Below are 23247 nucleotides of genomic sequence, written 5' to 3' on the forward strand. Positions count from 1 at the left end.
ACCCGACGATGAGACGATGGGACGAGAGCTGATTGCTTTGGCCTCGGATCGGCAGCGACCTGCTCGGGTGACTACCAGCAGATTTCAACGTCGCCAATCACTGCCAAGCTCACGCAACAATGGTGGCTGAGGACTTGGCTTCCAGGACAGCTTCAGTCTTTGATGCAAGCTGTACAGAGCTGGTGCTGCGCCACAAGAGAGATTGTTTGTACAACTCAGCACCCGCCAGCTGTATGGCGCGTGGATCCACTCTGTTCCAGTCTTGTTGTTGCCATTGACAGTATATCCCCTCGTTTCTCTGGTCGCCAGGGATTTTCGTTCGAACGGCGGTGTATGGATATGCTTGCCGCAGAACCGACCGGCCTGCCCAACACTAGGTAATCAGGGGCGACTTCAGACGGCATGATTGCTAATCGGTACATGTCGTCCTATAGTAATGCGGGAGGTGAGACAGAAGGAAATGACGTGGGCGGAAATAGTAGGGCGGAAACAAGCCGTCGTGGATACCGGACAGGCAGGTCGAGGCTTATCGCTGAGATGAAGCAGGGCGCCTGGGTGCATCATCGCGTTTCTTTTCCTGGGGGGGAAGAAGTCTCTGCCAGGAACAACGGCTGAAACTCCCTTGACGCCATCTCGAGAGTCAGCGTGCGGATCCACGCGCGTGCTCGATCAGCCATGGTGCCGGCAACACGGCGCACAAAGCTTCGGTATATCGCACGCTCCTATACTCCGGAACACAAACAGGCACCGTTTCGAGTCAGATCTGCGCCGAGGAATTGCCGGGCGTTACAGACCAACCCGGCAGGGAGGTCCTGCTTGGGTGCCGCCATTGCGTCGTCGCCGGGACGAGGCCAGCGCCGGACAGCAGGCGGCGCCGTCAGCCGCGGATGCACTCTTACGCAGGCGGGTTCCAAGGCCCGCAGCCGCAGAGGCCCCCGGCTTCTCCGCAGCGCGCTTGCTCCGGCTTGCAGAGGGAGCCGGGGGTTTGCGGGGTTGCCCCACGACTCAGTTTCAACGTCCAGGCCCGACAAGGGAAGGTGCCCCTGCCAAGTTGCGAAACACCCACTCACCATCCGCCATGGTATGCACCACCTCGCCTAGCCCACGCCCCCGTCACCGCGCGGGGCCTCCCGGTCTATCGTCTCGGCACTTGGTCGCCATGCTGCATGAACCATGAAGAACTGCCGGAAGAGCGATCTTCAGGGCCGTACTTATACCCTCCCCTGCTCTTCGCATTCAGCCGCACCTCCCTCTCCCAAGCTCCTTTTCTGCCCTCCATAGCTGACTCGTTCCTCACCTGGCCAGCGGCATCTAGTCGAACAAGCCATCATGAGGCTCTCCTCTTGGACCATGGCCGTGGCCGTCGGCGTCGGCGTCAGCGCCCAGAACTCGTCATTCGAGCAGCAGTGCAGCTCTCTCGCCGCCGATCTCTCTTCTGTGCTTCCAAACGCCACTGTCTGGTTCTCCGACTTTGTCACTGGCGGCACCAACATCTCTTTCCCTGACAATGATCCCAGGTAATTGAATCAACTGACCGCCATCCCCACTGCCGTCTTCTGACTTAGCTCGCCAGCTGTGGGCGTCCTGCCCAAGTCGTCGAGAATGACTTGTGCCGCGTGGCGCTGCGCGTTCCGACCACCAACCAAAGCGAGATCAGCATGGAAGCTTGGCTTCCCTCCAACTGGACCGGCCGCTTCTTGAGCACCGGCAACGGAGGCACCTCTGGCTGCATCCAGTACGAAGACATGGCATATGCTGCCGACCTTGGCTTTGCCACCGTCAGTGCCAACAACGGTCACAATGGCACCCGCGGCATCGCCTTCGGTGAGAATGACGATGTGGTCCTCGACTTTGCCTGGCGCTCCGTCCATACCGGTGTCGTCGTGGGCAAGGAAATCTCAAACGCCTTTTACGGTAAAAACTACACCAAGTCTTACTATCTCGGATGCTCTACCGGCGGTCGCCAAGGTTTCAAGTCAGCCCAGAGCTTCCCCGACGACTTCGACGGCGTCGTTGCTGGGGCGCCTGCCAACTCCTTCGTCAACCTGACCTCGTGGAGCGGCCACTTCTACACCATCTTTGGGGGCAACGACACTGAGCGCTACGTCCCTACACCGTTGTGGACCAAAATCCACGAAGACGTCCTTGACCAGGTCAGTCGTCGAACACCATCATGAGTTCGAGCGCTAACAAACCATGCAGTGTGATGGCCTTGACGGAGTTGTCGACGGTATCATCGAAGATCCCGACCTGTGCCAGTACCGCCCGGAGGCCCTCCTCTGCGCCTCCAACGCCACGGACACGTCGAGCTGCCTGACGGGCCCGCAAGCCGACGCCGTCCGCCAAGTCTTCTCGCCGCTCTACGGCGTCGACGGCTCGCTCGTCTACCCGCGCATGCAGCCCGGCAGTGAGGCCTTGGCCGCCCACATTCTCTACGGCGGCACCGACTTCATCTACACGACCGACTGGTTCCGCTACGCCGTCTACCACGACCCCTCGTGGGACCCGGCCACACTCTCGCCCGCCGACTACGCCACCGCCGCGGCACAGAACCCGGGCAACATCCAAACGTGGGATGACCTCACCGACTTCCGCGCTAAGGGTGGGAAACTGCTGCACTACCACGGCCTGATGGACGCCATCATCTCGTCGGACAACAGCCCGCGCTATTACAACCACGTATCGCGCGCCATGGAGCTCGACTCGGCCCAGCTCGACGAGTTCTACCGCTTCTTCCGCATCTCCGGCATGGGGCACTGCAGCGGCGGCGACGGCGCCTACGCCATCGGCAACGGCCTCGACACCCTCGCCAGCCTGGATCCGGACCAGAACGTCCTCATGGCCATGGTGCGCTGGGTCGAGCAGGACGTCGCGCCCGAGAAGATTGTCGGCACCAAGTGGGTCAACGGCACCCAGGATCTCGGCGTCGAGTACACGCGCGCCCACTGCAAGTACCCAGCCCGGAACGTGTACAAGGGCAGCGGTGACGGCAGTGATGCCGAGGGTTGGGAGTGCGTTGTTTGATTTACTTGTATGCGTGTAATATGGGATTGTCGGCGGAGTGGTTGTTCTGATGGAGAGGGAGTGAGGAGTGCTTGGATTTATGTAAATACGATCTTCCTGTTCACGATTAATTGGAATATTCTGATGGATGCTTTGATGCATGTATGCGGTCAGCTCGCTCGATGCTAAAACGCGCTCTTCTCGGAAAATTGTTGTTGTGCGACTTCACTGTCCGTCTGCGTCCATACAACTATTTCGAGCACCTCACCTCATTTGCTAACGGACTGTACACTCACGCTGCCACGGCGCCCAACTCATCCCGTAGGAAAATCCATCAACGCCCGTTGAACATAGCATAGGTGGCACCAATGTTGAAGTTACCGTAAGTCAAGTATTAAGCATGGTACGCTTATAGAAAAATTTCACGTTGTCGAGGTCACTAGTAACGATATTGGGTGATGAGTAATACCAATTAAAGAAATCACGGGTGCTAGGTATCCTAGTTAGTGGATCCATATGCCTGCACGACTTGAAAACTTTGCTGAGTCCCACATGCCCAATCTCAATATCGAAAGTTAACATCAACACCAGCCGTGTCCAACAACTACATGTTCTGAGTGGAAAATCAAGCCGAACACAGACAAACTTCCAGTGGATTGCAGGCAAATAAGCCAGCAATCAGCATTCAGGTCTATAAAAGACCAGTAGGTAGCATGAATACAATCCCTATGCGATCATTTCAACTTTCTGCATACTCGATACACTCAACGAAAAGAGGCCCTGCAAACCGTATCTACACGTAAAAGGTTCACTCGTTCTCAAACATCACGAAAGATGCAGCCCGCTTTCCGCCAACACCGGCCCCCCTCTCCTCGTGAAAACCCGCCTGCGGTCCTTTTCCGGGTGGAATGCCATGATCAACACTCACGACACTATAATGGGACTTTCCAGAACTTCAATATGGTGGCAAGAGATCCACGTGAACCGATAACGTGGCAAGCATTCGACAATTGTCTCTCATGGACGAGAGTCAATACGCCATTCATCCCTTTCACCGCAAAATGGACGCGAGCACTGAGATGGAGACGACGACTCATACAAGATGGTGCAAACAACGTTGTCATTGTGGCGATCTGGTCGAAAGGGCTGCGTGATGTTTACGACGCATATCAAGTTGCACGGGAGTTGGGGTACCCCAGCGACAGCTTCAATCCGCGAAGGCGGTTGACAAATCACCTCGACGAATTCCTTATCTTCAGAGGCATTTGGGCAGATGAATACAGGGCATTGGCGTTCTTCGACGGAGAAGGGGAGGTCAAGATCAAACTAAGCGTGCCTGGGCTCGCACCAACACCGACCCAGATTCCTAGAGCATTCTTGGAAACCCCTGGAAGAACGGCAAACGAGAAGCTCGAGAATGAAATATACATGCATACTGGGATCAGGGGTCAGAGCGAGCAACTGCTGTATCTTACAGGACTCATAATTGGAGCTTTTGACATACCTTGGATGTCATTCGTGGTCGTGCCAACGCACCAGGATCAACGCAGTTAGATACGAGTCCGAATGCCATGATCATTACAGTTTACAAGTCTTTAATGATAATGAAAAAGAAGGAAATGGATGAACTGGACCAGAAGCAGACCGAAAATTGTGGTTTGACAGTACAAGCAGAATCAGCGAGCATGCCTAAGCATTTCCTTATCAACCACAATTTCATAAAGAAGTGGAGATAGTTTTTATGTATTTACTACCTGAAGTATTTCCAGCACGTTGGGTTTTCCGCCATACGGGGAGGGGTGTTAAAGTTCCTTTTTCATTCATTAATGGAACGACAGCTAAGAATACACGATTGTGTCACCAGTCCTCCTGTCTCCCCTTGGAATGATAACGAGAATCTCACAGCCACTATCAAGCTTCATGTGCCAATTAACCGGAAGCCCACTGCCGCAGATGATTAGGAAAAGAGCGGCTCGGTGTCCGGGTTGTAGTAGGCCTTCAGGCAAAGGAGCGTGCGGAAACCGGGAAAACAACTCTTCCTTCGTAGGAAGGGAAGAGAGGGAAGCAGGAACAAAGAATGAGACCACTTTCCTCCGCATTTCTGGAGATGTTCAACAATGGCATATCCATATTTTCTGATAACAGCCAAGAAGTCGAAAGAGTGAGTCTCGGAAGCAGGAGTTCCTACACATGCGGGAGAAATCTCCTCCTTCGAAGGTTGACAACCCACTCGTGTATACACACCAGGAAGGCATCCCGCATATCTGATATACGAGCTCGGCCGACACGATGAGAGCCTTCGGCTGAGTAGATCTGTGTATACGGGTAAACGACAACGTACACCTCAGAAGCGATGATGTGCGGGAACTGCGCCCTCGTACTGTGCCGAGGTACGGGCCGGGTGAACCATGCGTAGTTGTATGCACGAGCGTCAAACTCGTGCGCCAGCTCACCCAACCACGTCCTCGCCATGGGACAGACCCCCCATCCTGGTCCTATCAAAAAGAGTTCTGCCATTATCTCAGCCGATGGGGAGGGCTCGCCTCGCCAGAAACGTCTTGCAGGTATCTATATAGCTTCAGGATTAGTATATCAACGTAAGCACCTTGATGTTACTCGTTATTCACCACTTGGCCTGATCCGAGGGAGCGGATATTCCAGGGTCGTCTGCTCAGGCAGGAGCGCCTTCCGGGCGGTACCTGCACTTCCCATTCTCCGTTACGCTGCCTGAATTGCCTGTTGGCCTGAGTCATGGTGGGCAACAAACTTCGTCGGTTCGGAAGTGGAGGCGGCGTGGGGGAGAAGTGGCTGGCGTATCGCAAAAGCGAGGCCGGCATTCGGCCCCATGGACCAATGGCGTACAATGACATCGCGTTCCTGTTGATTGGAGGGGGGTTCGACGGTTCATAGTCAGAGTCGTCCGGATCTGGTCGAATATTGACGTACGGGTGAAATAAGGGCCTTGCGCGAGCGCGTATGTAGATATCTGTGGATGTGGATGCTTCGTTGGGCCGCGTCGTAACCGGCCTGGTAGGGCGAAGGCGTACGTAGATCTCTGAGTATACTCCGTCGGGCCGCGTCGTAACCGACATGATAGAGCCCAGTTGAACAATGCTTGGTGAGAGTGGTGTTTAACTGTGAGGTGTTCTGGGTCCTAGAGCTACGGTAAAAGGAATGACGAGCTGCACTAGCGCGCGTACCTTCATAGGCAGAGTGGGAAGAAGGTCCCGAGCAGTTCTGGCGGTTTGAGAAGGCGCTACGCCCGTCACAGCCAGCTCGTAAAAGACGCTGCTTCCGGATAGCATACGAAGGCTGTGGCCTATTCATAGAATGGTGAGAGTGCATCACCAGCTCATATGAGGCATTGGGGGCAGGTGGTAGGCGTTTCGTGAGTGTGGCAAGTCCAGAAACAGGGGGCGATGCAGGCAATACCAAATGTGTCGACGCAGCGCGTGATGTAGATCATGTTGCATCAGGTGTCTTCTTATTTCACAATCACTCTAGGGTAGTGTCTATTCTATCGGCCGTTCTATCGTTCTAATCGTCTAGTTATACACATGTTCTACTTACTCTATCCGCCTTGAGTACCTCTCTCTGGAAAGAAACAAAGAAAAGCACACGCCCTAAGCCCATCCAATTCTATACAGCTTATAATACCCCTCATCCCCCCTCCCCACCCCACTCCTCTTCTCTAGCCTCTCCACCCCCACGATCCCCAGTCTCAACCGCCCGCCCTCCGTCCGCGGACACGCCTCCGAATCGTCGAAGGCGGCCTCGACCGTGTCGACGAGCGGGGCGAAGCGGTTGGACTTGGGCCGCGCGGTGGCGATGAGCCAGAAGACGCCGTCGGGGGCGAGCATGCGGCCGGCACAGTCGCGCAGCCACACGGCATGTTCGGGCGCGTAAATGACGTCCGCGGCGATGAGCATGCGGTTGGAGGGTGCGTCATTGAGGGGCGCCTGCGACAGCGCTGGGGAGGGGTCGGACCAGTCGAGGAGGCAGGTCTGCACGGGTGCCGGGTCGTCGTCGTTGTCCTGCTGGGAGGAGAAGGACGGGGAAGAAGAGAGAGAAGAAGAAGACGAAGACGAAGCGGAAAGGAAGTTGGTGGCGATGTTGGCCTTGAGGTTCTCCAACACTGCCGGGTGGTAGTCGGTGGCTACCACGGCCGGGACGGGTTGGCCGGTGAAGAGGTGCGGGAGCAGCTTCGCCAGCGTGAGGCTGACGAGGCCCGTTCCCGCACCAAGCTCGACAATGGTGGGCGACGGGCCGAGCTGAGATGGGACCAAGCCGAAGCGTGCGGGCGAGGAGCACATCATGTCGGACAGCACGATGGAGGCGCCCCAGCTCTGCAGGCCGACGTCGGTATGGTCGGTGCCGGAGAGCGGGGCATCGTTCAGGCGCACTTCAATCTCGCTCGGGGCAGGAGCAGGGAGCGGAGCCAAGGAGAAGACGAAGTTGCGAGTGATGCCGTCGTCGACGTCGTCATCAGCCTTCACGTCATCGTTGAACGAGGCAAGCACGAAGGCGGCCTCGTCGACGAGATGCATCCGCGTGTCTTCGGAAATCGAGTCCAGCTCTTCTGACCGCGCGATGAAAGCCGTCAGCCAGCGCACCGCAAAATTGCGCTCAAAGTCGTCGGCGCGAAGGCTAGCGAGGGCATCTTCGGCGTCTTCGTCCTCGTCCTCATCCTCGTTGTGCGAGGCGTAACCAGAATCCGCGGGTGTCGGGGGGAGGCTCAGTAGTGCCTTCGGCTCCACATGCGGCTTGAAAGCTCGGGGCAGGCGAAGCGGACAGTAGATAGAGTGCAGGTTGCGCAGGGCGGAGGAAATCTTCTCCTCTGTAAGGGCGTGCAGTGACCGCACAGGAGGCAGGCTGCTGGAGGGAGGTGGACAGTGGCCCAAGTGACTCATCGGACTTTCTGGATTAATTTTTTTCGAAAAGCGCGATAGGGACGCTGTACAAAGGAGAAGGGGCGTCGATTAAAGAGAGAGAGAAAAAAAAACCGAGAAGAACCGAATCTAGAGGCCGAGGCCGATTAGCGCCGTATAGTACATACAATCACAAATCGGCGTTTGTTGCGCGAGGCACGCGTCCTGAGCGAACAGTTTCTTCCATGATGGACAGCGGGCAGCGGCTGCGTCGGGCGCGTCCAGCGCTCAACGCCTCAAAGGCGTGGTTGTCCATGTTGGGCGCAGCCGTGCTTCACGATAGGAGCGGCGAGCGGTGAGGTTGCTCGCAATAGGGAGTGGCGGCGGTTGATGGGGCTAGATTGCCACGAGGCGGCTAGCCTGTTCAAGCACAACACCCGAACACGCTGTCTCGACCATGTCGTGTTAGCCCTTGCCCGCCATCAACATCAATCTCCAGCTGCAAAGCCCTTCTTTGCAACTTCGCTGCTCGAGCAGGCAATTGCCCACAACCATGTCACCATCACAAAAGGCATGTAGGCACCAAGGGTATACGCTAAGCGCGTACATTTTCTAATTACAAGACTGGGATGGGCGCCCTTCGACCCTCCCTCGCTCCTCCTTCCCCCAGAGCCAAGCAGCAGAGCTTCCAACACCGCTCTCCCCCCATCCTGTCGCCTCCATCCTCGAGCACCTTCCACACCACCATCCTCCAGAGTCTCACTGGCTCAACTCCCTCCATCCACTGGCCACGGACGCTCAACCTCCAGCTCAACGAACTCGTTACGTCCAGCCGGACCCGACAGCGCAAGTACACCAGCCAGCGACCCCAACAGGGGTCAAGCACGGTCAGGTAACAGCGATCGTCGGCGGGGGGATGTAACTTCCTCGAACGGAGCAGGGAAGGAGCATCCGCAGTCCCAAACCTCCATCTTCCATCTTCCCGCACAATCGGGCTGCGCAAGTCCACTCAAAGAGCGACAGCGTCGCCCGCGTGCTGGTCCGACTTCCGACTTCAGACGCGGTAGGAAGGTGCTGCGCTAGAAAGACTCGTGAGAAAGGTGATGAAGTCAGGCTCGGGTCCGGTCTTGACTTTCAAGAGGAAGGGGCAGCGCCGAAGATGCTGATGAAACCGGGAAGAGAGGAGGAGCAGGAAAGGGCTTCCGAGCGCCCAGAGCCCGGAAGGAAAAAAAAAAAAAAAAAACAAGAATGGGGAGGATGTAGGGGGAAGAATTAGAGGGAAGAATGGGTAGAAGCACAAAACAAAACCAAACCAAACCAAACCCGCCGGTGGTATTAACTTTTTCGGATTTCGCCATCGCCATGCAGGGAAGAACCATTTCTCGTTATTGCCGTTTTCCCTCCGTACACGCCGTAAACTCCGTAAAACACATGCAATTGGTTGGGGACTTAGAAGCCGCGGAGCTCCTTCATCGCACGCTCGTACTCTGCAAACTCCTTCTCATCGCGCTCCTTGCGCTCGTTGTCGTCTTCATTGCCCGTTCCGGGGAAGGAGCCAGCTTGAGCGACCGCCTTCTCGTACTCATGGGCGTACTCCGCAAAGTCCTTGCTCTCGTTCTCGACTTCAGTCTCCATCAACCAGGAGAGGTACTTCTTCTCTTCCGAGTTCAAGGCGTCCTCAAGAGAACCGCACTTCTCCCTGGCTTCCTCGACGAGCGCGTCGTAGAAGCTGAACGAGTCTGCGCCGACGTTGCCTGCCGGGGTGCTCATGCCCTGTGTGATGAGAGATGACTCCATGTTGTTCGCGGCAATAGGGCTTGAAGCACCTGGAGACGAGGACACGCCGCTGACGTACTGGAGACGCGAACCCGTCTTGGGCTTGTGCTTCTCTGCCAATTCACGCTGGCGAGCCAAAGCAGCGCTATGGCCTACCTTCGGAGTAGTGCCAGGAACCGTAGGCGGCATCTTGGAGATGGCATTGTCGTTGGTGACGGACACGCTCTGAGGGAGTTGAGCATGGGCTGGCATGGGAGGCGGAGGAGGCTTCATGCTGTCCGACTTGGTGGGTTCAATAGCAGAATCCTGAGCGGCGGAAGCCTGAGTGGAGGAAGCCTTGGCAGACGGAGGAGATGAAACTGGGGCGTCGCGCTGAGGCGAGGTGCTCTCTTCCAAGTCATCGGACACAATCGAAGAGTCGTCGCTGTCATACTCCGGGGCGCTGAAGCTGCCGCTGCCCGCAATGTGACCGAACTTGCGCTGAGCCTTCTCGAGGAGCTCGCGCTCGTCTTCGGTGATGTCCTCTCCATTCTTCTCCTTCCTGACAATCTCCTCAGCACGGGCCTTGAGCTCGGCAGAATCCATCTTGCCGTCCTTCTTGGGAGAACTCTGCTGTTGGAGTTGCTGCTCCGACTTCTTGAAGACATTCTCCGGCTTGTAGCCAGGATCTCCAGGGACGGCCAAGAAAGAGCCAGTGTAGACAGCCGACGGCGATGACTTCTTCGTCTGGGGAGAGGTCTTTGCAGGGGACCAGTGGGTAAGGCTATCGGGGGAAAGGCTCTTGCTGAAGCTGTTTTCCTGGTGCATAACACGGAGCTCGTGATTGGCCACCATCGGATCTTCCTGACCATCCTTCATAGCGGCCATGCGGTAGCCATTGCGCGGGCGCTTCAAGCTCGGAGTCGGAGGCGTGTGTTCCATGGGAAGTTGGACGAAGTCGTACTCATCATCAGTGTCATCATCGTCCGGAGATGCAATAGTAGTCCGACGCCTCTTCGCACGGCTGTTGTTAGAATCGGGAGTCGGCTCGTCATAGTCGAAATACTCATCCAACATTCCAAAGCTACCCTTCTCACCAGGGCGACGAGCGGGGATGACAGTGGGGCTCGAGCGGCGACGCTTACGACCTGGGACCTGCTCCGCTTCCTTCTTCTCTTTCAGTTTCTTCAGCTCGTCCAGCTCGCTTTTGCGACGCATCTCCGCGAGCTCGCGGTCTTTCTCACGCAACTGGGCCTGGAGCCGTTCGACGCTCGGAGGCTCCTGTTTCTTCTGGGATAACTCGTGTCGCTTATCGGCGTTCTTCTCACGCGGAGTGTAGCGGGCATTCCTGTCACGAGTCCTGCGCTGTTGAGCGGCATTGCTAGGTGAAGCGACGGTTGGAGACTCGGGGGACATTGCCAGGGGTGACTGAGGATCTTCAGGCGCTGGGGTTCGGCTCAGATACTTCTGCACCGACTTGAACGGATTGAAGAAGAAATTGGCAAGGCCGAAAGAACGTGCAGTGGTGGGTGGTTGTAGCTGCTGGGGGGCCTCGTTGGGAGTCTGAGGACGTTCCATCTCTTCATCGGTCATGTCTTCATCGGCCATGTCTTCCTCCGTCTCAGACGCATCATTCTCAGTCTCCTCAGCAACCATCTCGACGTCACCACCCATGGCTTCATCCGCATCGGAGCTTGCAGTGTCATGTTCCATGATGTCATCGTTCTCTGCTGTAGTCGCATCTTCGTGCTCGGAGATCTCCTCCATACTTGCACCGGGATCGCGATAGATCTGTGGCATCTGCTGGACATGGACATCCGCAAACCAATCGTCCGGATCCTTGCGGCGGTTCTCGTCCTCAATGATGCTCAGAGGGGTGGCATCCTTCAGATTCTTCTTGGAGCGAGTCTGACGAGGCTTGAGGTTCAAATTGTCGGAAACCGGAGCAAGCGGAGAAGCGATGCCAGCTTTCAAAGCCGCACGAGTGCGGCGAACGGGCCCAGCACGAGCCGGAGGTGCGGGCGCTTCCTCTTCCTCAGCGTACTGCTCGAGCGCCTTCCTGGTAGTGGCAGTAGTCTTCGTGGTGGGCTTGCGGGCCCGGGACTTGGTAACTTTCTTCGTGTTACGATCAACGGTGGGCTGGCGCCTCGACCGCTTGTTGTTGGCCTTTGGCGCCGACGCGGTGTTGTCCGACTCTTCGGACGTGATGTTGTTGTTGTTGTTCTTAGCCGAAGCCTTGGTTGAAGAGGCCTTGGCCGTCGTTGTAGAGTCGGAAGTCTTTTCCGTGACAGCAGATGCCTTGGACTTGGCCTTGCCGGTTGACTTCTTGGTAGTCTGCGCCTTCTGGGCAGCAGGCGGGGCTAGGTCGGTGGTGGGGGGCGCGTCTTGGACGGGCTGGGATGATGATGAGGTAGGGTTGTTGCTGGAGGAAGCCGCGTCTTTCTCCTTGAGCTTGGAACGCGTGCGACGAGCAGGCGGACTGGAGAGAGCCGGGGCGGCCTTGGAGTTGCGAGTCGCGCGTGCCATTGTGCAAGGACTGCGACAGACGCCAAGCGCTGGATGGACGGATTGAAGAGGTTGAAGTAAGGGTGGTTTGACGCGCGCAGGAGGCGGTGGTGTGCGGGGACGCGCGCGCGCAAACAGGAGGCGCAGGGCGACTTGCGGCCGATCGCGACGCGTCGCGTATACACTACGGCGGTCCGAACGGTCGCAGGAGCCGATTTGAGCGTGCTGCGCGGTCGCGACGATGGGGCGTGGGGTTGGTAGCGATGGGGTTCTCGAAACACTGCGGAGCGAACGTCAACGCGACGTTCAAAAGTTGTCAAGGCGGCCGGCCCACGTCTCGCTAAAGTCCGAGCGAGCAGGGGATTTGCTTGGCGCGCCAGCCGAAAAGAGTAACGTACCTCGATGCAAGTGAGATCTTGGTCGCGAAGCGATCAAATCGTCGCACGTTGTGCGGGCGAGACGGGTGAAGATGGAAAGGGTGAGGAACAGGACAGGGTGTCGGGGGGCGGGTGGATCTGTTTTGTAGTGGGCGCGCGGGCGGTGGGCAGGTGCCTCGAGCAGATGAGGCAGGCACGCCAGCGGCGGGGGGCAACGCGTTGCTATGGGAGGCCAACGGCACTGGAACCGTCTGGGAGGACTAAGTAGTAGCAAGCAGTCGACAGGATGGGACACATTGCCTACGCCTTGCCGGGAAATCCTCTTGAGCTTGCAGGCGCAGAACGCAGATGAAGGACCCGTCAGCAGCGTATCACTCATGAAGGTGCATTCATGACCACTGCCTGAGATGGATATCGCGATGATATGTTGAAAAGGTACGCGTCTGGGAGCAACCAGATGCTGATGAAAAGGACATGCGGGCAAATGGACCATTCAACGCAGCTGTGTGCTTTCGAGGCGATAAGCAACCGCTCTAGCTTCTATGGATCTATTCGCTCCGCCTTGGAATACTGACTGCAAGCCTACCTCGACCAATTCTCCCGTAAATCCAAATGCAAGAGCAGGGTGACACGTTCTCGGAGATTGGTCATGCTATTTGGCGCAGACTTGGGGGCGCAAGATAAAGCTGCGGCGTCCTTTGTACACAAACAAAACCTTAAAGTTTAGACTATCAATAAGGTGCTTACCGTCCACTCAGAGCAAATTCAGGACTTCGAATGTCAAACCCCCCAAACGCCTCAGGTCATGCAGAACAACGTTGTACAAGCAGTCCGGCTCGCGCCCGTTTCTGGTTCTAAATCGCCGGCATCCCACTCAATCATAGTTGAAGAGCACACTGATACTCTCGCCATGGTGCACGCGTCGAATTGCCTAATCACGTTAGCATTGAACATGACCTTGCGACATTTTCAAAGTAGCCCTACCTCGGCGAAAACACTGTGATTGGTTAGTAAGATGCTCTTCTTCAATTACGGCAGGTCATGACTTACTTTCCGATCTCGAGGACCTCAAGCTTGTTGCAATGCTCGAGGTGCTCCGTCTGGTCGACACTGTTCGTGACGACAAGCTGTTACAGTCAGTAAGTTCAATGACACGTCATGGCTTGGATTTGCCCTACCTTATCGATTGCGCTGGCATTGATGCGATCAATGGCATCGCCACTGAGGATACCATGAGTGACCAGCGCATAGACCTTTGTTGCGCCTTCCTTCTTGAGCAGCTTTGCGGCCCTAGTAATGGTGTTTGACGTGTCGGCCAGGTCGTCTACGAGAATCGCCGTTCGCTCCGCAACGTCACCGACAAGCATCATCGTGGCGTTCTGGCGGTCAGTGATTTGGGTGGGGCGTCTCTCTGCGATGGTTGTTAGTGAGGGAGTTGTCATGTGAGCCATTGGACATCTAACCCTTGTGGATGAGCGCAAACGGCATTCCAAGGGCATCGGCAATGGCAGTTGCCCGCTTAGCACCGCCAGCATCCGGACTAACGACAACAGCCTCCTGGTAGTTGGGAATGTGGTATTGGATGTACTTGCGCAGCAAGTGGCGGCCGTAAAGGTTGTCAACGGGGATATCGAAGAAACCCTGGTACTGAGGATCGTGCAGGTCCATGGTGATGACATGGTCGGCACCGGCACAGGTCAATAGGTCCGCGACTATCCCAGCGTCAGCATTTTCGCCGGCCAGGCGCAGTTGTTCGCCGACGTACCTAGTGTTCCTGCTTGGGCAACCCACTGCTTGTAACCACGCTGCGGCTCAAACTTGGGCGGTTGTGTCACCGATCCGTTAACGCCATTAATTCCGTTGGCAGATGCATTCGAGGTGCCACGCTCGCGAGGGAAGTAGTCTTGCTTGTCAGCCTCGTCCCACTCTGCAAGCCGGGGCCGTCCTTACTGTCTTCGCGAGCACCCTTGGTGGGGCTGCTGTCGGGGGCGCCATTGCGACGTTCATCCATCTGTAGACGGCTCAGCTGCTTGTTCAAGCCGTCCTGGCCACCGGGCAAGCTAACGCTCTCGGGGCGGCCAGGGGCCGGAGTTGCGGGTACACTGTCGAAACTGTAGTTTGCTGGGTGGCTGGCGTTGCTTGGGCCCTTTGCAAGCGGGGCGCCGCGCTTCTCGTATGGGATGTCGCTCTGACGAGAGTATGGGAAGAGGGGCAAGACCGCGGTGACGCGCCTGGCCGAGGCGGTTTTGCAGGCAGAGATAGTGATGAGGAGCTGCGTTGCGGCGTCAGTGGTCCAGCAATGCCCGAGTGCGCAGCATTCAGTATACCTCCATGAGGTGGTCATTGACCTTGCCTCCACCCGACTGAATGATGAAGACGTCCTTGCCGCGCACCGACTCCTGGACTTCCACACGCGTCTCGCCCACGGCAAATTTGCTCAAGAGAATCTGGGCCGGCGGGATACCGAGGTGGTTGCAGATGGTCTCGGTGAGCTGGGGGTGGCTGCTGCCGCCCAAGATCACGAGGTTGCGGACCATGGTGACGCGCTGGGGGGCGAGGAGAGCGAGCTGACGAGGACGGCGCGCGTGTGGAGTAAGGCAGGAACAGAGTCGTTCAGGCTGGGCTCGGGAGAAAGGCCGGCGGGCGACAGCTGAGCGGAACGAGGGCTGGCTGATCGAGGTGCGGTCGGGTGCGCTGGGGCGCGCGCTCAGGGAGTCGAACTATCGGAGGAGGCGCAGAGGGCGGATGGGTGTCTGGCAGAGGAGGCGCATATCATGGTGGTCATTGTTGAAAAAATCCCAGCGCGGGGATGATTGGGTCGAGCTTCCGCACCACTCCCGCTTTCCCGTTTGCAACACCACCCGCTGCTCCCCACGCGCTGCCCGCACGAGTGCTCGGCCAGTCGCCTGCCCTGCCCTGCCCTGCCCTGCTCTGCCCTGCCCTGCCCGGCGACGCGCAGCCTCCACCTCGCCGTCTGCACTCGCCGCTGGCGTCCATGATCCTCGCAGCGTTTGCGGCGGCACTGGCACCCACGGCGCGCCCGACTAGCCTATACCTTTGTTGCCATTACTAAAGCCCCGCTCGCCCACCACTTCGACCTCGAACTTGTTGCACGACTGGATTCTCCGCTGGTTCAGATTCTTCGCTCGGCGGGCCAGGTCCGACATCGCAGCGCAGCCTTTGGCGTTTCAGGCTCTGATTGCAGCCGCCTGTCCCAGCGCCATCCCAGCCGTCGGACCCATCGAACCCAAGACTCACCATGTCTCGCAGGTGCTGTGCTTCTGCGAACCAAGCTTTGGCTTCTTCGCCTTTTCGGCTGCAGACCCGGGCATCTGTGGCCACTTCAAGGCGTCTTTCCGGCGGCCGTGCGGAACTAAATACGCGTTAAGCCTACCGATCAGGGCCGAGACAGGCGCGATACATTACTCTCCCAGAGGTGTCGAAGCAAGATGAAGGCAGTTTGATTGTCCTTTATTGTCGTTGGTGTGGTGAGTAGTCGGTCCTTGACTTGCCATGCGTGTCTTTCAACCTCATGCGAAGGCATTGAGATCGGCCTCGACTATTTGAGAACCTGCGAGAAATCATCTGTCATGGGAGAGGCCTGGAGCCATGCTCGCTCGCGATAAGAACCGCATCTGTTCAGACATTGACAAACCTCATAATTGTGCATGCAGGATGCGCAGCTGTCCCAACTGAATTATTTTCCAACCGCGAGTCATTTCAACATGTCGAGCGCGCTCGTACATACATTGCAATTGTGCCCACGGAGCTGACTTACAACATATGCATTCTACCTAGATGCTCGTTGTTACAGGCGTAAGTCTGCTTAGCATCGTTGGAGAAGGAGGTTTGCCGGAGGAGCCGTTTGCTAAGGTCGCTTGTCAGCCTGGCCTCTTCGTTGATCAGCGCAGCCGTTCAGCCGGAGGAGCGTCTCTAACCTAAGTCATTCACGATGTGCTTGACGTACCCTTCCCCGCACTTCCCCACGCTGTGTCATCGGAGACCGTAGATCCGGACTCTTGGGGGCTGCCAAGTATAAATGGCGCCAATATCCCGGATCCAAGGGGAATGCACAGAAGTTATCCCAGGAGTGCACGAATCGCTCTTGGGTTTTCCCCAGGAAAAGGAGCCTATGCAAGATGTCCCAAAACGGTGATGTTCGGCCTCAAGCTTACCCCTCCCTCAACATCCCCGCATCTTCCACATGTGTGGATGTCAGCATCATCAACACCTCGACCAACTTGGTTTGCCCCGCCGATGGCTTCGTCAAGCCTGTGTTGAAGGGCCATGAAGCGATCAACATGCCAACGTATTCATTTCATCTCCGCCATCCTTCCGGAAAAGAGGTACTTTTCGACCTGGGCTGCAGAAAAGACTGGTGGAACTTCTCCCCGGCGGTAGTTGCGTCAGTCAAGAAACTCATCCTTGGATTGGACATAACGAAGGGTGTCACTGAGATACTCACAGAGGGTGGCGTGGATCTGAACCGCATCAACTCCATCGTCATCTCGCACTGGCACTTCGATCACACTGGCGACCCATCCCTTTTCCCCAAGTCCGCAGAGCTCGTCTTTGGCCCAGGATTCAAGGAGCAGTTCATGCCTGGCTATCCAACGAACCCGAAAGGCGTGATGCTCGACTCCGACTTCGAAGGCCGTACTGTACGCGAGGTGGGATTTTCGCAAGACTTCAAGATCGGCGACTATGAAGCGTACGACTTTTTCGGGGACGGTTCCTTCTACGTCCTTAACGTCCCCGGTCATGCCGTGGGTCACATCTCAGCTCTTGCCCGCACGACACCTGACACCTTTGTGTTCATGGGAGGCGACATCTGCCACTTTGGCGGATCCTACAGGCCCACCATCTACGCACCCATGCCAGAGACTATTCCAGAAGATGTCCCTCTGGACCAGGATCGCTTCCGTTTGCCGTGTCCATGCTCGATATTCACAGCCTGCCACCCGGACCAGCAGAACGCGCGCACGAAGCCGTACTACGAGGTGACGCTCGAGGAGGGAAGCTGGTACATCGACCCGTTGGCGGCACAGCATTCGATCAATCGGTTGAAGGCTTTTGACGCGGACCCGAACGTATTTGTTTGCATTGCGCATGATGAGGGTCTAATAGACGTGGTTGATTGGTTTCCAAGCGGAACAATTTCCGAGTGGAAGAAGAAAGGGTGGAAAGAGAGGAGTAGGTGGGGCTTCCTCAACGCGTTGCCGATCGACGGGAAGCCTGCGGCGGAGCGCTTCTGTCCTGGTTTGATGAAAGATGGAAAGGTTGCAAACCTCTAAGCGAGCACCATGGAGAGATTTGATTTGTATCTGGCCTGGCCAGATTGTTCCGGTTCCAGTGTCTCCCACGACTAGTCGTACATGTGCATATTTTGTGGGGGTCCGTCAGTTTGTGGCTACCGACGGCCATGATGTACTTGGATCATTAGACGTACTTTACTATCCGCGACTTCAGAACTTGAGCTTTCCAGAATCCTGCTACTTGACACTTGTACTTCAATCAGCCCTACGGGACGTTGGTTGAGATGGATTGTATGGTTTCCAGCATGGTTGACAAGTTTTGCGCAACATTCAATGAAATCATCGGCAGCAAACTGTGGGCATGTATAAGCCGACCAGTATGGTGAAAGTCCATGGGCTCCAATATCTCCGTGAAATCCCGCGGGACGTGGAAAGACAAGCATGGCATGATTTAATTGCTGGCGTGCTCGGAGCTACTGCCCTTCCTCTCGACCGGATGCATTCAGGGATAGGCCAGTCAATTACTCAAGAACCGACATGTCGAGTAAATTCATATCTATGCCCATGGCGGTAGCTCGTACAGGCTATTGTGTACAACGCGTAATCTGTGTGACATTGAAACTGCTTCCGAGATCAACGAACTCATCGGGTGTTGTCGGGGACGTGTAGTGCAAGCTTGAGAGCATGCATCTCCTCCTCCGTGTGAGAGGCCAACGCACTCAATGCGAGAGCTCGACCATTTGCTAACCATGATCTTGTGATAGTGACCGTGCCTTATAGACAGCTTTCACATGCCGAGCATGGTTGGAAATGCCCTCGACTCGGTTTCTGTACCGTACAGTGAATAAAGCCGCACACAAACAGGCAAAGTACTAGAAAACATTTAGTCAACAAGCATTCAGATCTAGAGGAGACAGCCAGATAGCCGAGTTTAATCATTATGCGATCGTTCCAACATAACTAGGTACGCCGAAGAGGTTTGGCAAGGGTGCACCACCGAAAAGTGTGGGGCTGTCCATCACATCACACGACGTCCCGCCCGTGTCGTACAATGCGGGGAGCCACAGGAGCCGCAGGAGTCTTACTTGAAGATCAGAAATAAGTCCCTCATTGACAAAAGTCTGGTCTGTGTTGGTTATGCGACCAGGGAGTTCCAGTGATTATCTGCATCCGAATCAGAGCGGATCAAAGGAAGACATCCAGGCCGAGACTATTACCCTTTGGTGCGGGCCACGCTTTTCGAACACCCTCCTGGAACCCTGATCCGATACGGGCGCGTGAGCAACACCACGCATGCCTAGTTGAACTCGACTAGGAAAGTAGAGGGGGTGGTATCCTTGCGTCTCCAGAGAGCGAATCACCAGGCTTGTGTGGGCTGGCGAAGCGAGTGGTGGGCTAGCCAGGGATGGAAATCCGATGGCCGGCTGCAGAGAAATTATTCTTTATCGCCTTTGCGGAGTATGTCGGGAAACAAGCATGTACGAAGTCTAAGATCACTGCCCGGGCGATTGCGATCTGGTCAGGATGGCCTGCCAGTTTGATTGACCTCAACCAGGCTGCGGTAGGCACTCAGCACATGCCACCGGTGAAAGGGACCTGGTCCTGAGGTCGCACCTGCATACACATATGCGAGCTGGAGCGGAAGGCTGACATGCCACACACACCGCTGTTTGCAGCGCGAAGGCGTGCGAGGCGGGTCGCGTGTGCCGTGAGCCTTGCAGGTGGCAGATAAGCCGTCAGACCTTCACACATCCCGGCGGCACATGTCGGGTGCGATGCGAGGAGCGGCGGGCGGCGGTGGATGGTGAGCACGGCAGAACTGGGGTATGACGTATCGTGGACCCTCCAAAACAATGACGCTGGCGGTGATCTCATTGGTGAATTGGCTCTGGGCGGGAGCGAAGGGATGGGTGTCTGCTGCTGCTGTCGCCGGCCGCCGCGGCCAGGCAGGTAGGAGTCGCGCAACGGGCGGCCCAGCGCATGCGGGGAACGGGCAGCTGCATCGCGGCGTATTGGAGGCGTGCGTGCAGAGACAGAGACGGTCGCCGCAACAAAGCATGCGCGCTCTTTCTCCCCGGCCGTCCCTTGTGGCAAGCCCGATCGCCGACGGGACGCGGCCGTAGCTGCCCCTCCATTACGTTACCGCGCCTGCTGCGCAGAGCAGCGCCGCCGGAGGTACAAGACTTCCCGCCGCGCCCTATCCCGCCGCCATCTCGCACTTCGCTCCACTGCAGTTTTACCCGTCTCCTGCCCGTCTCTTTATAACCCGCCTGACCTACACTGCAGTCTTAGCCCTGGAATCTCCTAATCCGCCCTGTGTTCCGTGCAACACGAGCCACGACTCGCACGCGTGACCGCCGACACGAGCCTATCCTCCGCCCGCTGCTCGAGCTCCGTACCAGCTTGTACCACGACAAGCCCCCTGCCGCCAATAGCTGCAAAACCTGCCGCGCTCCATTCCCTCCATTCTCCCTCCGCACCAGCCCTCTCGCCCTACCAGCGTGCAATGAGCTCGCAGCAATCCGGTCCCCGTCACCATCGCAGCTCTACCAACGACATCGACCCCTTGTCTGCGGCACAAATCTACTATGGCGACTCTCACAAGACGAAGGCCAAGACTCGCACCTACTCGGGTGTAAGTGCAAACCCGCATGTGCTAACCTTGGCGAGCAGGAGCTGATGCGTGCTTTTCCCAGGTTTACGAGACTGGCCGGCACAATTTGAATGCTGCAGTTGCGGCCGGCATGAAGCAGCCGGGCCGCAGGTCTAGCCACGGTGAGTGTCCTCATTTCCCATCCGAGCTCTGCACCGGTGCTGACGCCAATGGTTTCCAGATGAGCATGCCTCTCAGCCCCGCAAGTTCCTTATTCCTGTCGAGGAAACATTGAAGACCCTTCTTGAGCGCGAGGACACCGACCAGAACTATCAAATCACCATTGAGGATGCGGGCCCGAAGGTATGTACAACGATAGATGTGGGGATCGGTTTGGGAGAAATTGCAGGCTGACAAAGCGCTCTAGGTGCTTTCGGTGGGCACCGCCGCTTCCAATGGACTCAATCGATTTGACGTCCGTGGAACCTACATGCTCGCCAACCTCCTGCAGGAGCTCACGCTTGCAAAAGACTACGGCCGCAAGACGATTGTCCTCGACGAGGCGCGTCTCAACGAGAACCCGGTCAGCCGCCTCTCACGTCTGATCAAGGATACCTTCTGGAATAATCTCACCCGCCGAACTGACTCCTCCAACATCTCCCGCATTGCCCGTGATCCCAAGGACTGGACGGACAATCCACACCCGAGAATTTATGTCCCTCGTGGCGCTCCAGAGCAGTATGAGTACTACGTCAAGCATGCAAAGGAGCACCCGGACGAGAAGCTGGAGGTAATCTATCTGGCTGAAGACTGTGCAAACGACGACTACGTGAGAGATCTCAATGACGCCCCCGGCCTTCTTGCCTTGGACATGGAGGAGTACATCAACGATAAGGGTGAGAAGGATTTCCGCGGCAAGCCTTTCGTTGTTCCAGGTGGCAGGTTCAACGAGCTCTACGGCTGGGACAGCTACATGGAATCCCTTGGTTTGCTGGTGAATGACCGGGTCGATTTGGTGAAGGCCATGGTCGAGAACTTCTGCTTCTGCATCAAACACTACGGCAAGATCCTCAATGGCAACCGGACATACTACCTTGGCCGTTCACAGCCGCCGTTCCTTACGGATATGTGTCTCCGTGTCTATGATCGCATCAAGCACGAGCCTGGAGCTCAGGACTTCCTGAAGGCCTCCATAATGGCCGCCATCAAGGAGTATTACAGTGTGTGGACAGCAGCTCCGCGGTACGACCCGGAAACCGGGTTGTCAAGATACCGCCCCGCTGGTGTTGGCGTGCCTCCGGAGACCGAAGCCACCCACTTCGTTCACATTCTGGAGCCATATGCGGAGAAGCATGGCATGACGTTCGAGGAATTTGTTCAGGCCTACAATCATCGCAAGGTCGTGGAGCCTGAGCTCGACGTGTATTTCATGCATGATCGTGCAGTCCGCGAATCTGGCCACGACACCTCCTACCGTCTAGAACGCGTTGCAGGTGATCTCGCAACCGTCGACTTGAACTCGCTACTCTACAAGTACGAGACGGATATCGCTCGCACGATTCGCGCTCACTTTGGCGATCGTCTTGCTATCCCAGCTGAATTCTGCGTCGCGGGACAGGAACCTGGTCATGTTGAAAGTTCAGCTGTCTGGGACCGCCGTGCAAAGAAGAGGAAGGCTGCTATGGAGAAGCTAATGTGGAATGAAGAAGAAGGAATGTTCTTCGACTACAACACGGCTGAAAAGAAGCAGACCGGTTACGAAAGCGCGACCACGTTCTGGCCCATGTGGGCTGGTGTGGCCACTCCTCGCCAGGCAGCTGCACTGGTGACCAAGGCTCTCCCGAAGCTGGAAGAATTCGGAGGACTTTGCTCAGGTACTGAGAAGTCTCGTGGTGAAGTCGGCCTCGAGCGCCCCAATCGTCAGTGGGATTACCCATTCGGATGGGCTCCACAGCAGATGCTTGCATGGGTTGGCCTCCAACGTTTCGGCTACGAGAATGAGGCTCAGCGCCTTGCGTACAAGTGGTGCTACATGGTCACCAAGGCCTTCGTCGACTTCAACGGCGTTGTGGTGGAGAAGTACGATGTCACCAGACCCATTGATCCGCACAAGGTTGAGGCAGAGTACGGCAACCAGGGCAGCGATTTCAAGGGTGTTCCTCGTGAGGGGTGAGTGCTCGAACATCTGATTTTCTACTGACAATCCGCTAACTTGCGCTCAGGTTCGGTTGGGTCAACGCCAGCTATGTGTATGGCTTGCAAATGCTGAATGCCCACATGAGGCGCGCGTTGGGTGCGATGACACCGTGGGACCTGTTCACCAAGGCCACCGAGGCTCTTGGTTACTAGTAAATCAACTGGGTTGATGCATGGTGCGCCATTTTTCTCTCCATCTCTGCATTCTGAGGGCGCCCATCACATCTCCACTTTGCTGTTGAGTAGACAGCACCAGGGGGAAAACCTACAAAAAAGAAGAGTCGATAGACACGATTACGGGTCAACGAAGCACTTGACGATTGAGTGAGTATTAGCGAGCTTCAGAATAGCGTTTAGGATATCCAAGTCATGAAATACCTTGTTAGAAAGTTCTGCTCGTCCAGGCAGGGGCCGCGAATACATGCAAGCTCTTTGGTGATGGTTCACAGTGATCCGTGGGTGGTGGCGGTGATGGCGCGACTTCCTTTCTGAGACACCGGGGAAAAGTGGTGGCCACGGAGCGCAGGCCGAGGGCTGGAAACCCATGGAAACACGGCTGCAAGCGGTTAGTGAGCTGACTAAGTCGGGCGGCGACGGCGATGACTCCCCCACAAGACGTCAAGCGCGCCCGCCGCCCTCGCCGGCGTTCGTTCACTTCACAGCCTCATAAAAGCCGCTTTTTCCTGCTTAACTCC

General features: G+C 56.6%; 6 protein-coding genes across 6 annotated transcripts; 3 read left to right on the forward strand and 3 right to left on the reverse strand.

Moving 5' to 3' along the window:
- Positions 1–1350: 1350 nt before the first annotated feature.
- On the forward strand, positions 1351–3024 carry faeB-1 (Feruloyl esterase; the record flags this gene model as incomplete). Its single annotated transcript, XM_066776669.1, has 3 exons — positions 1351–1517; positions 1574–2153; positions 2203–3024. The coding sequence occupies 3 exons, from the start codon at positions 1351–1353 to the stop codon at positions 3022–3024; spliced, it is 1569 nt and encodes a 522-aa protein (XP_066632511.1).
- Positions 3025–6626: 3602 nt separating this feature from the next.
- On the reverse strand, positions 6627–7913 carry SLS55_005220 (uncharacterized protein; the record flags this gene model as incomplete). The annotated part of the gene is made up of 1 exon (XM_066776670.1): positions 6627–7913. The coding sequence occupies one exon, from the start codon at positions 7911–7913 to the stop codon at positions 6627–6629; it is 1287 nt and encodes a 428-aa protein (XP_066632512.1).
- A 1407-nt stretch (positions 7914–9320) lies between these two features.
- On the reverse strand, positions 9321–12152 carry SLS55_005221 (uncharacterized protein; the record flags this gene model as incomplete). The annotated part of the gene is made up of 1 exon (XM_066776671.1): positions 9321–12152. The coding sequence occupies one exon, from the start codon at positions 12150–12152 to the stop codon at positions 9321–9323; it is 2832 nt and encodes a 943-aa protein (XP_066632513.1).
- Positions 12153–13554: 1402 nt separating this feature from the next.
- Positions 13555–15045, reverse strand: PRS5 (ribose-phosphate pyrophosphokinase; the record flags this gene model as incomplete). Its single annotated transcript, XM_066776672.1, has 6 exons — positions 13555–13635; positions 13687–13919; positions 13972–14220; positions 14274–14435; positions 14459–14780; positions 14836–15045. 6 exons carry the CDS (start codon positions 15043–15045, stop codon positions 13555–13557), a joined length of 1257 nt encoding a protein of 418 aa, XP_066632514.1.
- A 1764-nt stretch (positions 15046–16809) lies between these two features.
- Positions 16810–17802, forward strand: SLS55_005223 (uncharacterized protein; the record flags this gene model as incomplete). Its single annotated transcript, XM_066776673.1, has 1 exon — positions 16810–17802. The coding sequence occupies one exon, from the start codon at positions 16810–16812 to the stop codon at positions 17800–17802; it is 993 nt and encodes a 330-aa protein (XP_066632515.1).
- Positions 17803–20269: 2467 nt separating this feature from the next.
- NTH1_1 (alpha,alpha-trehalase nth1) lies at positions 20270–22705 on the forward strand (the record flags this gene model as incomplete). The annotated part of the gene is made up of 5 exons (XM_066776674.1): positions 20270–20398; positions 20460–20538; positions 20598–20719; positions 20784–22525; positions 22579–22705. 5 exons carry the CDS (start codon positions 20270–20272, stop codon positions 22703–22705), a joined length of 2199 nt encoding a protein of 732 aa, XP_066632516.1.
- Positions 22706–23247: the final 542 nt, after the last annotated feature.

The sequence above is a fragment of the Diplodia seriata genome (genome assembly GCF_021436955.1).
Source record: "Diplodia seriata strain FDS-637 chromosome Unknown scaffold_5, whole genome shotgun sequence".
Taxonomy (NCBI): Eukaryota; Fungi; Ascomycota; class Dothideomycetes; order Botryosphaeriales; family Botryosphaeriaceae; genus Diplodia; species Diplodia seriata.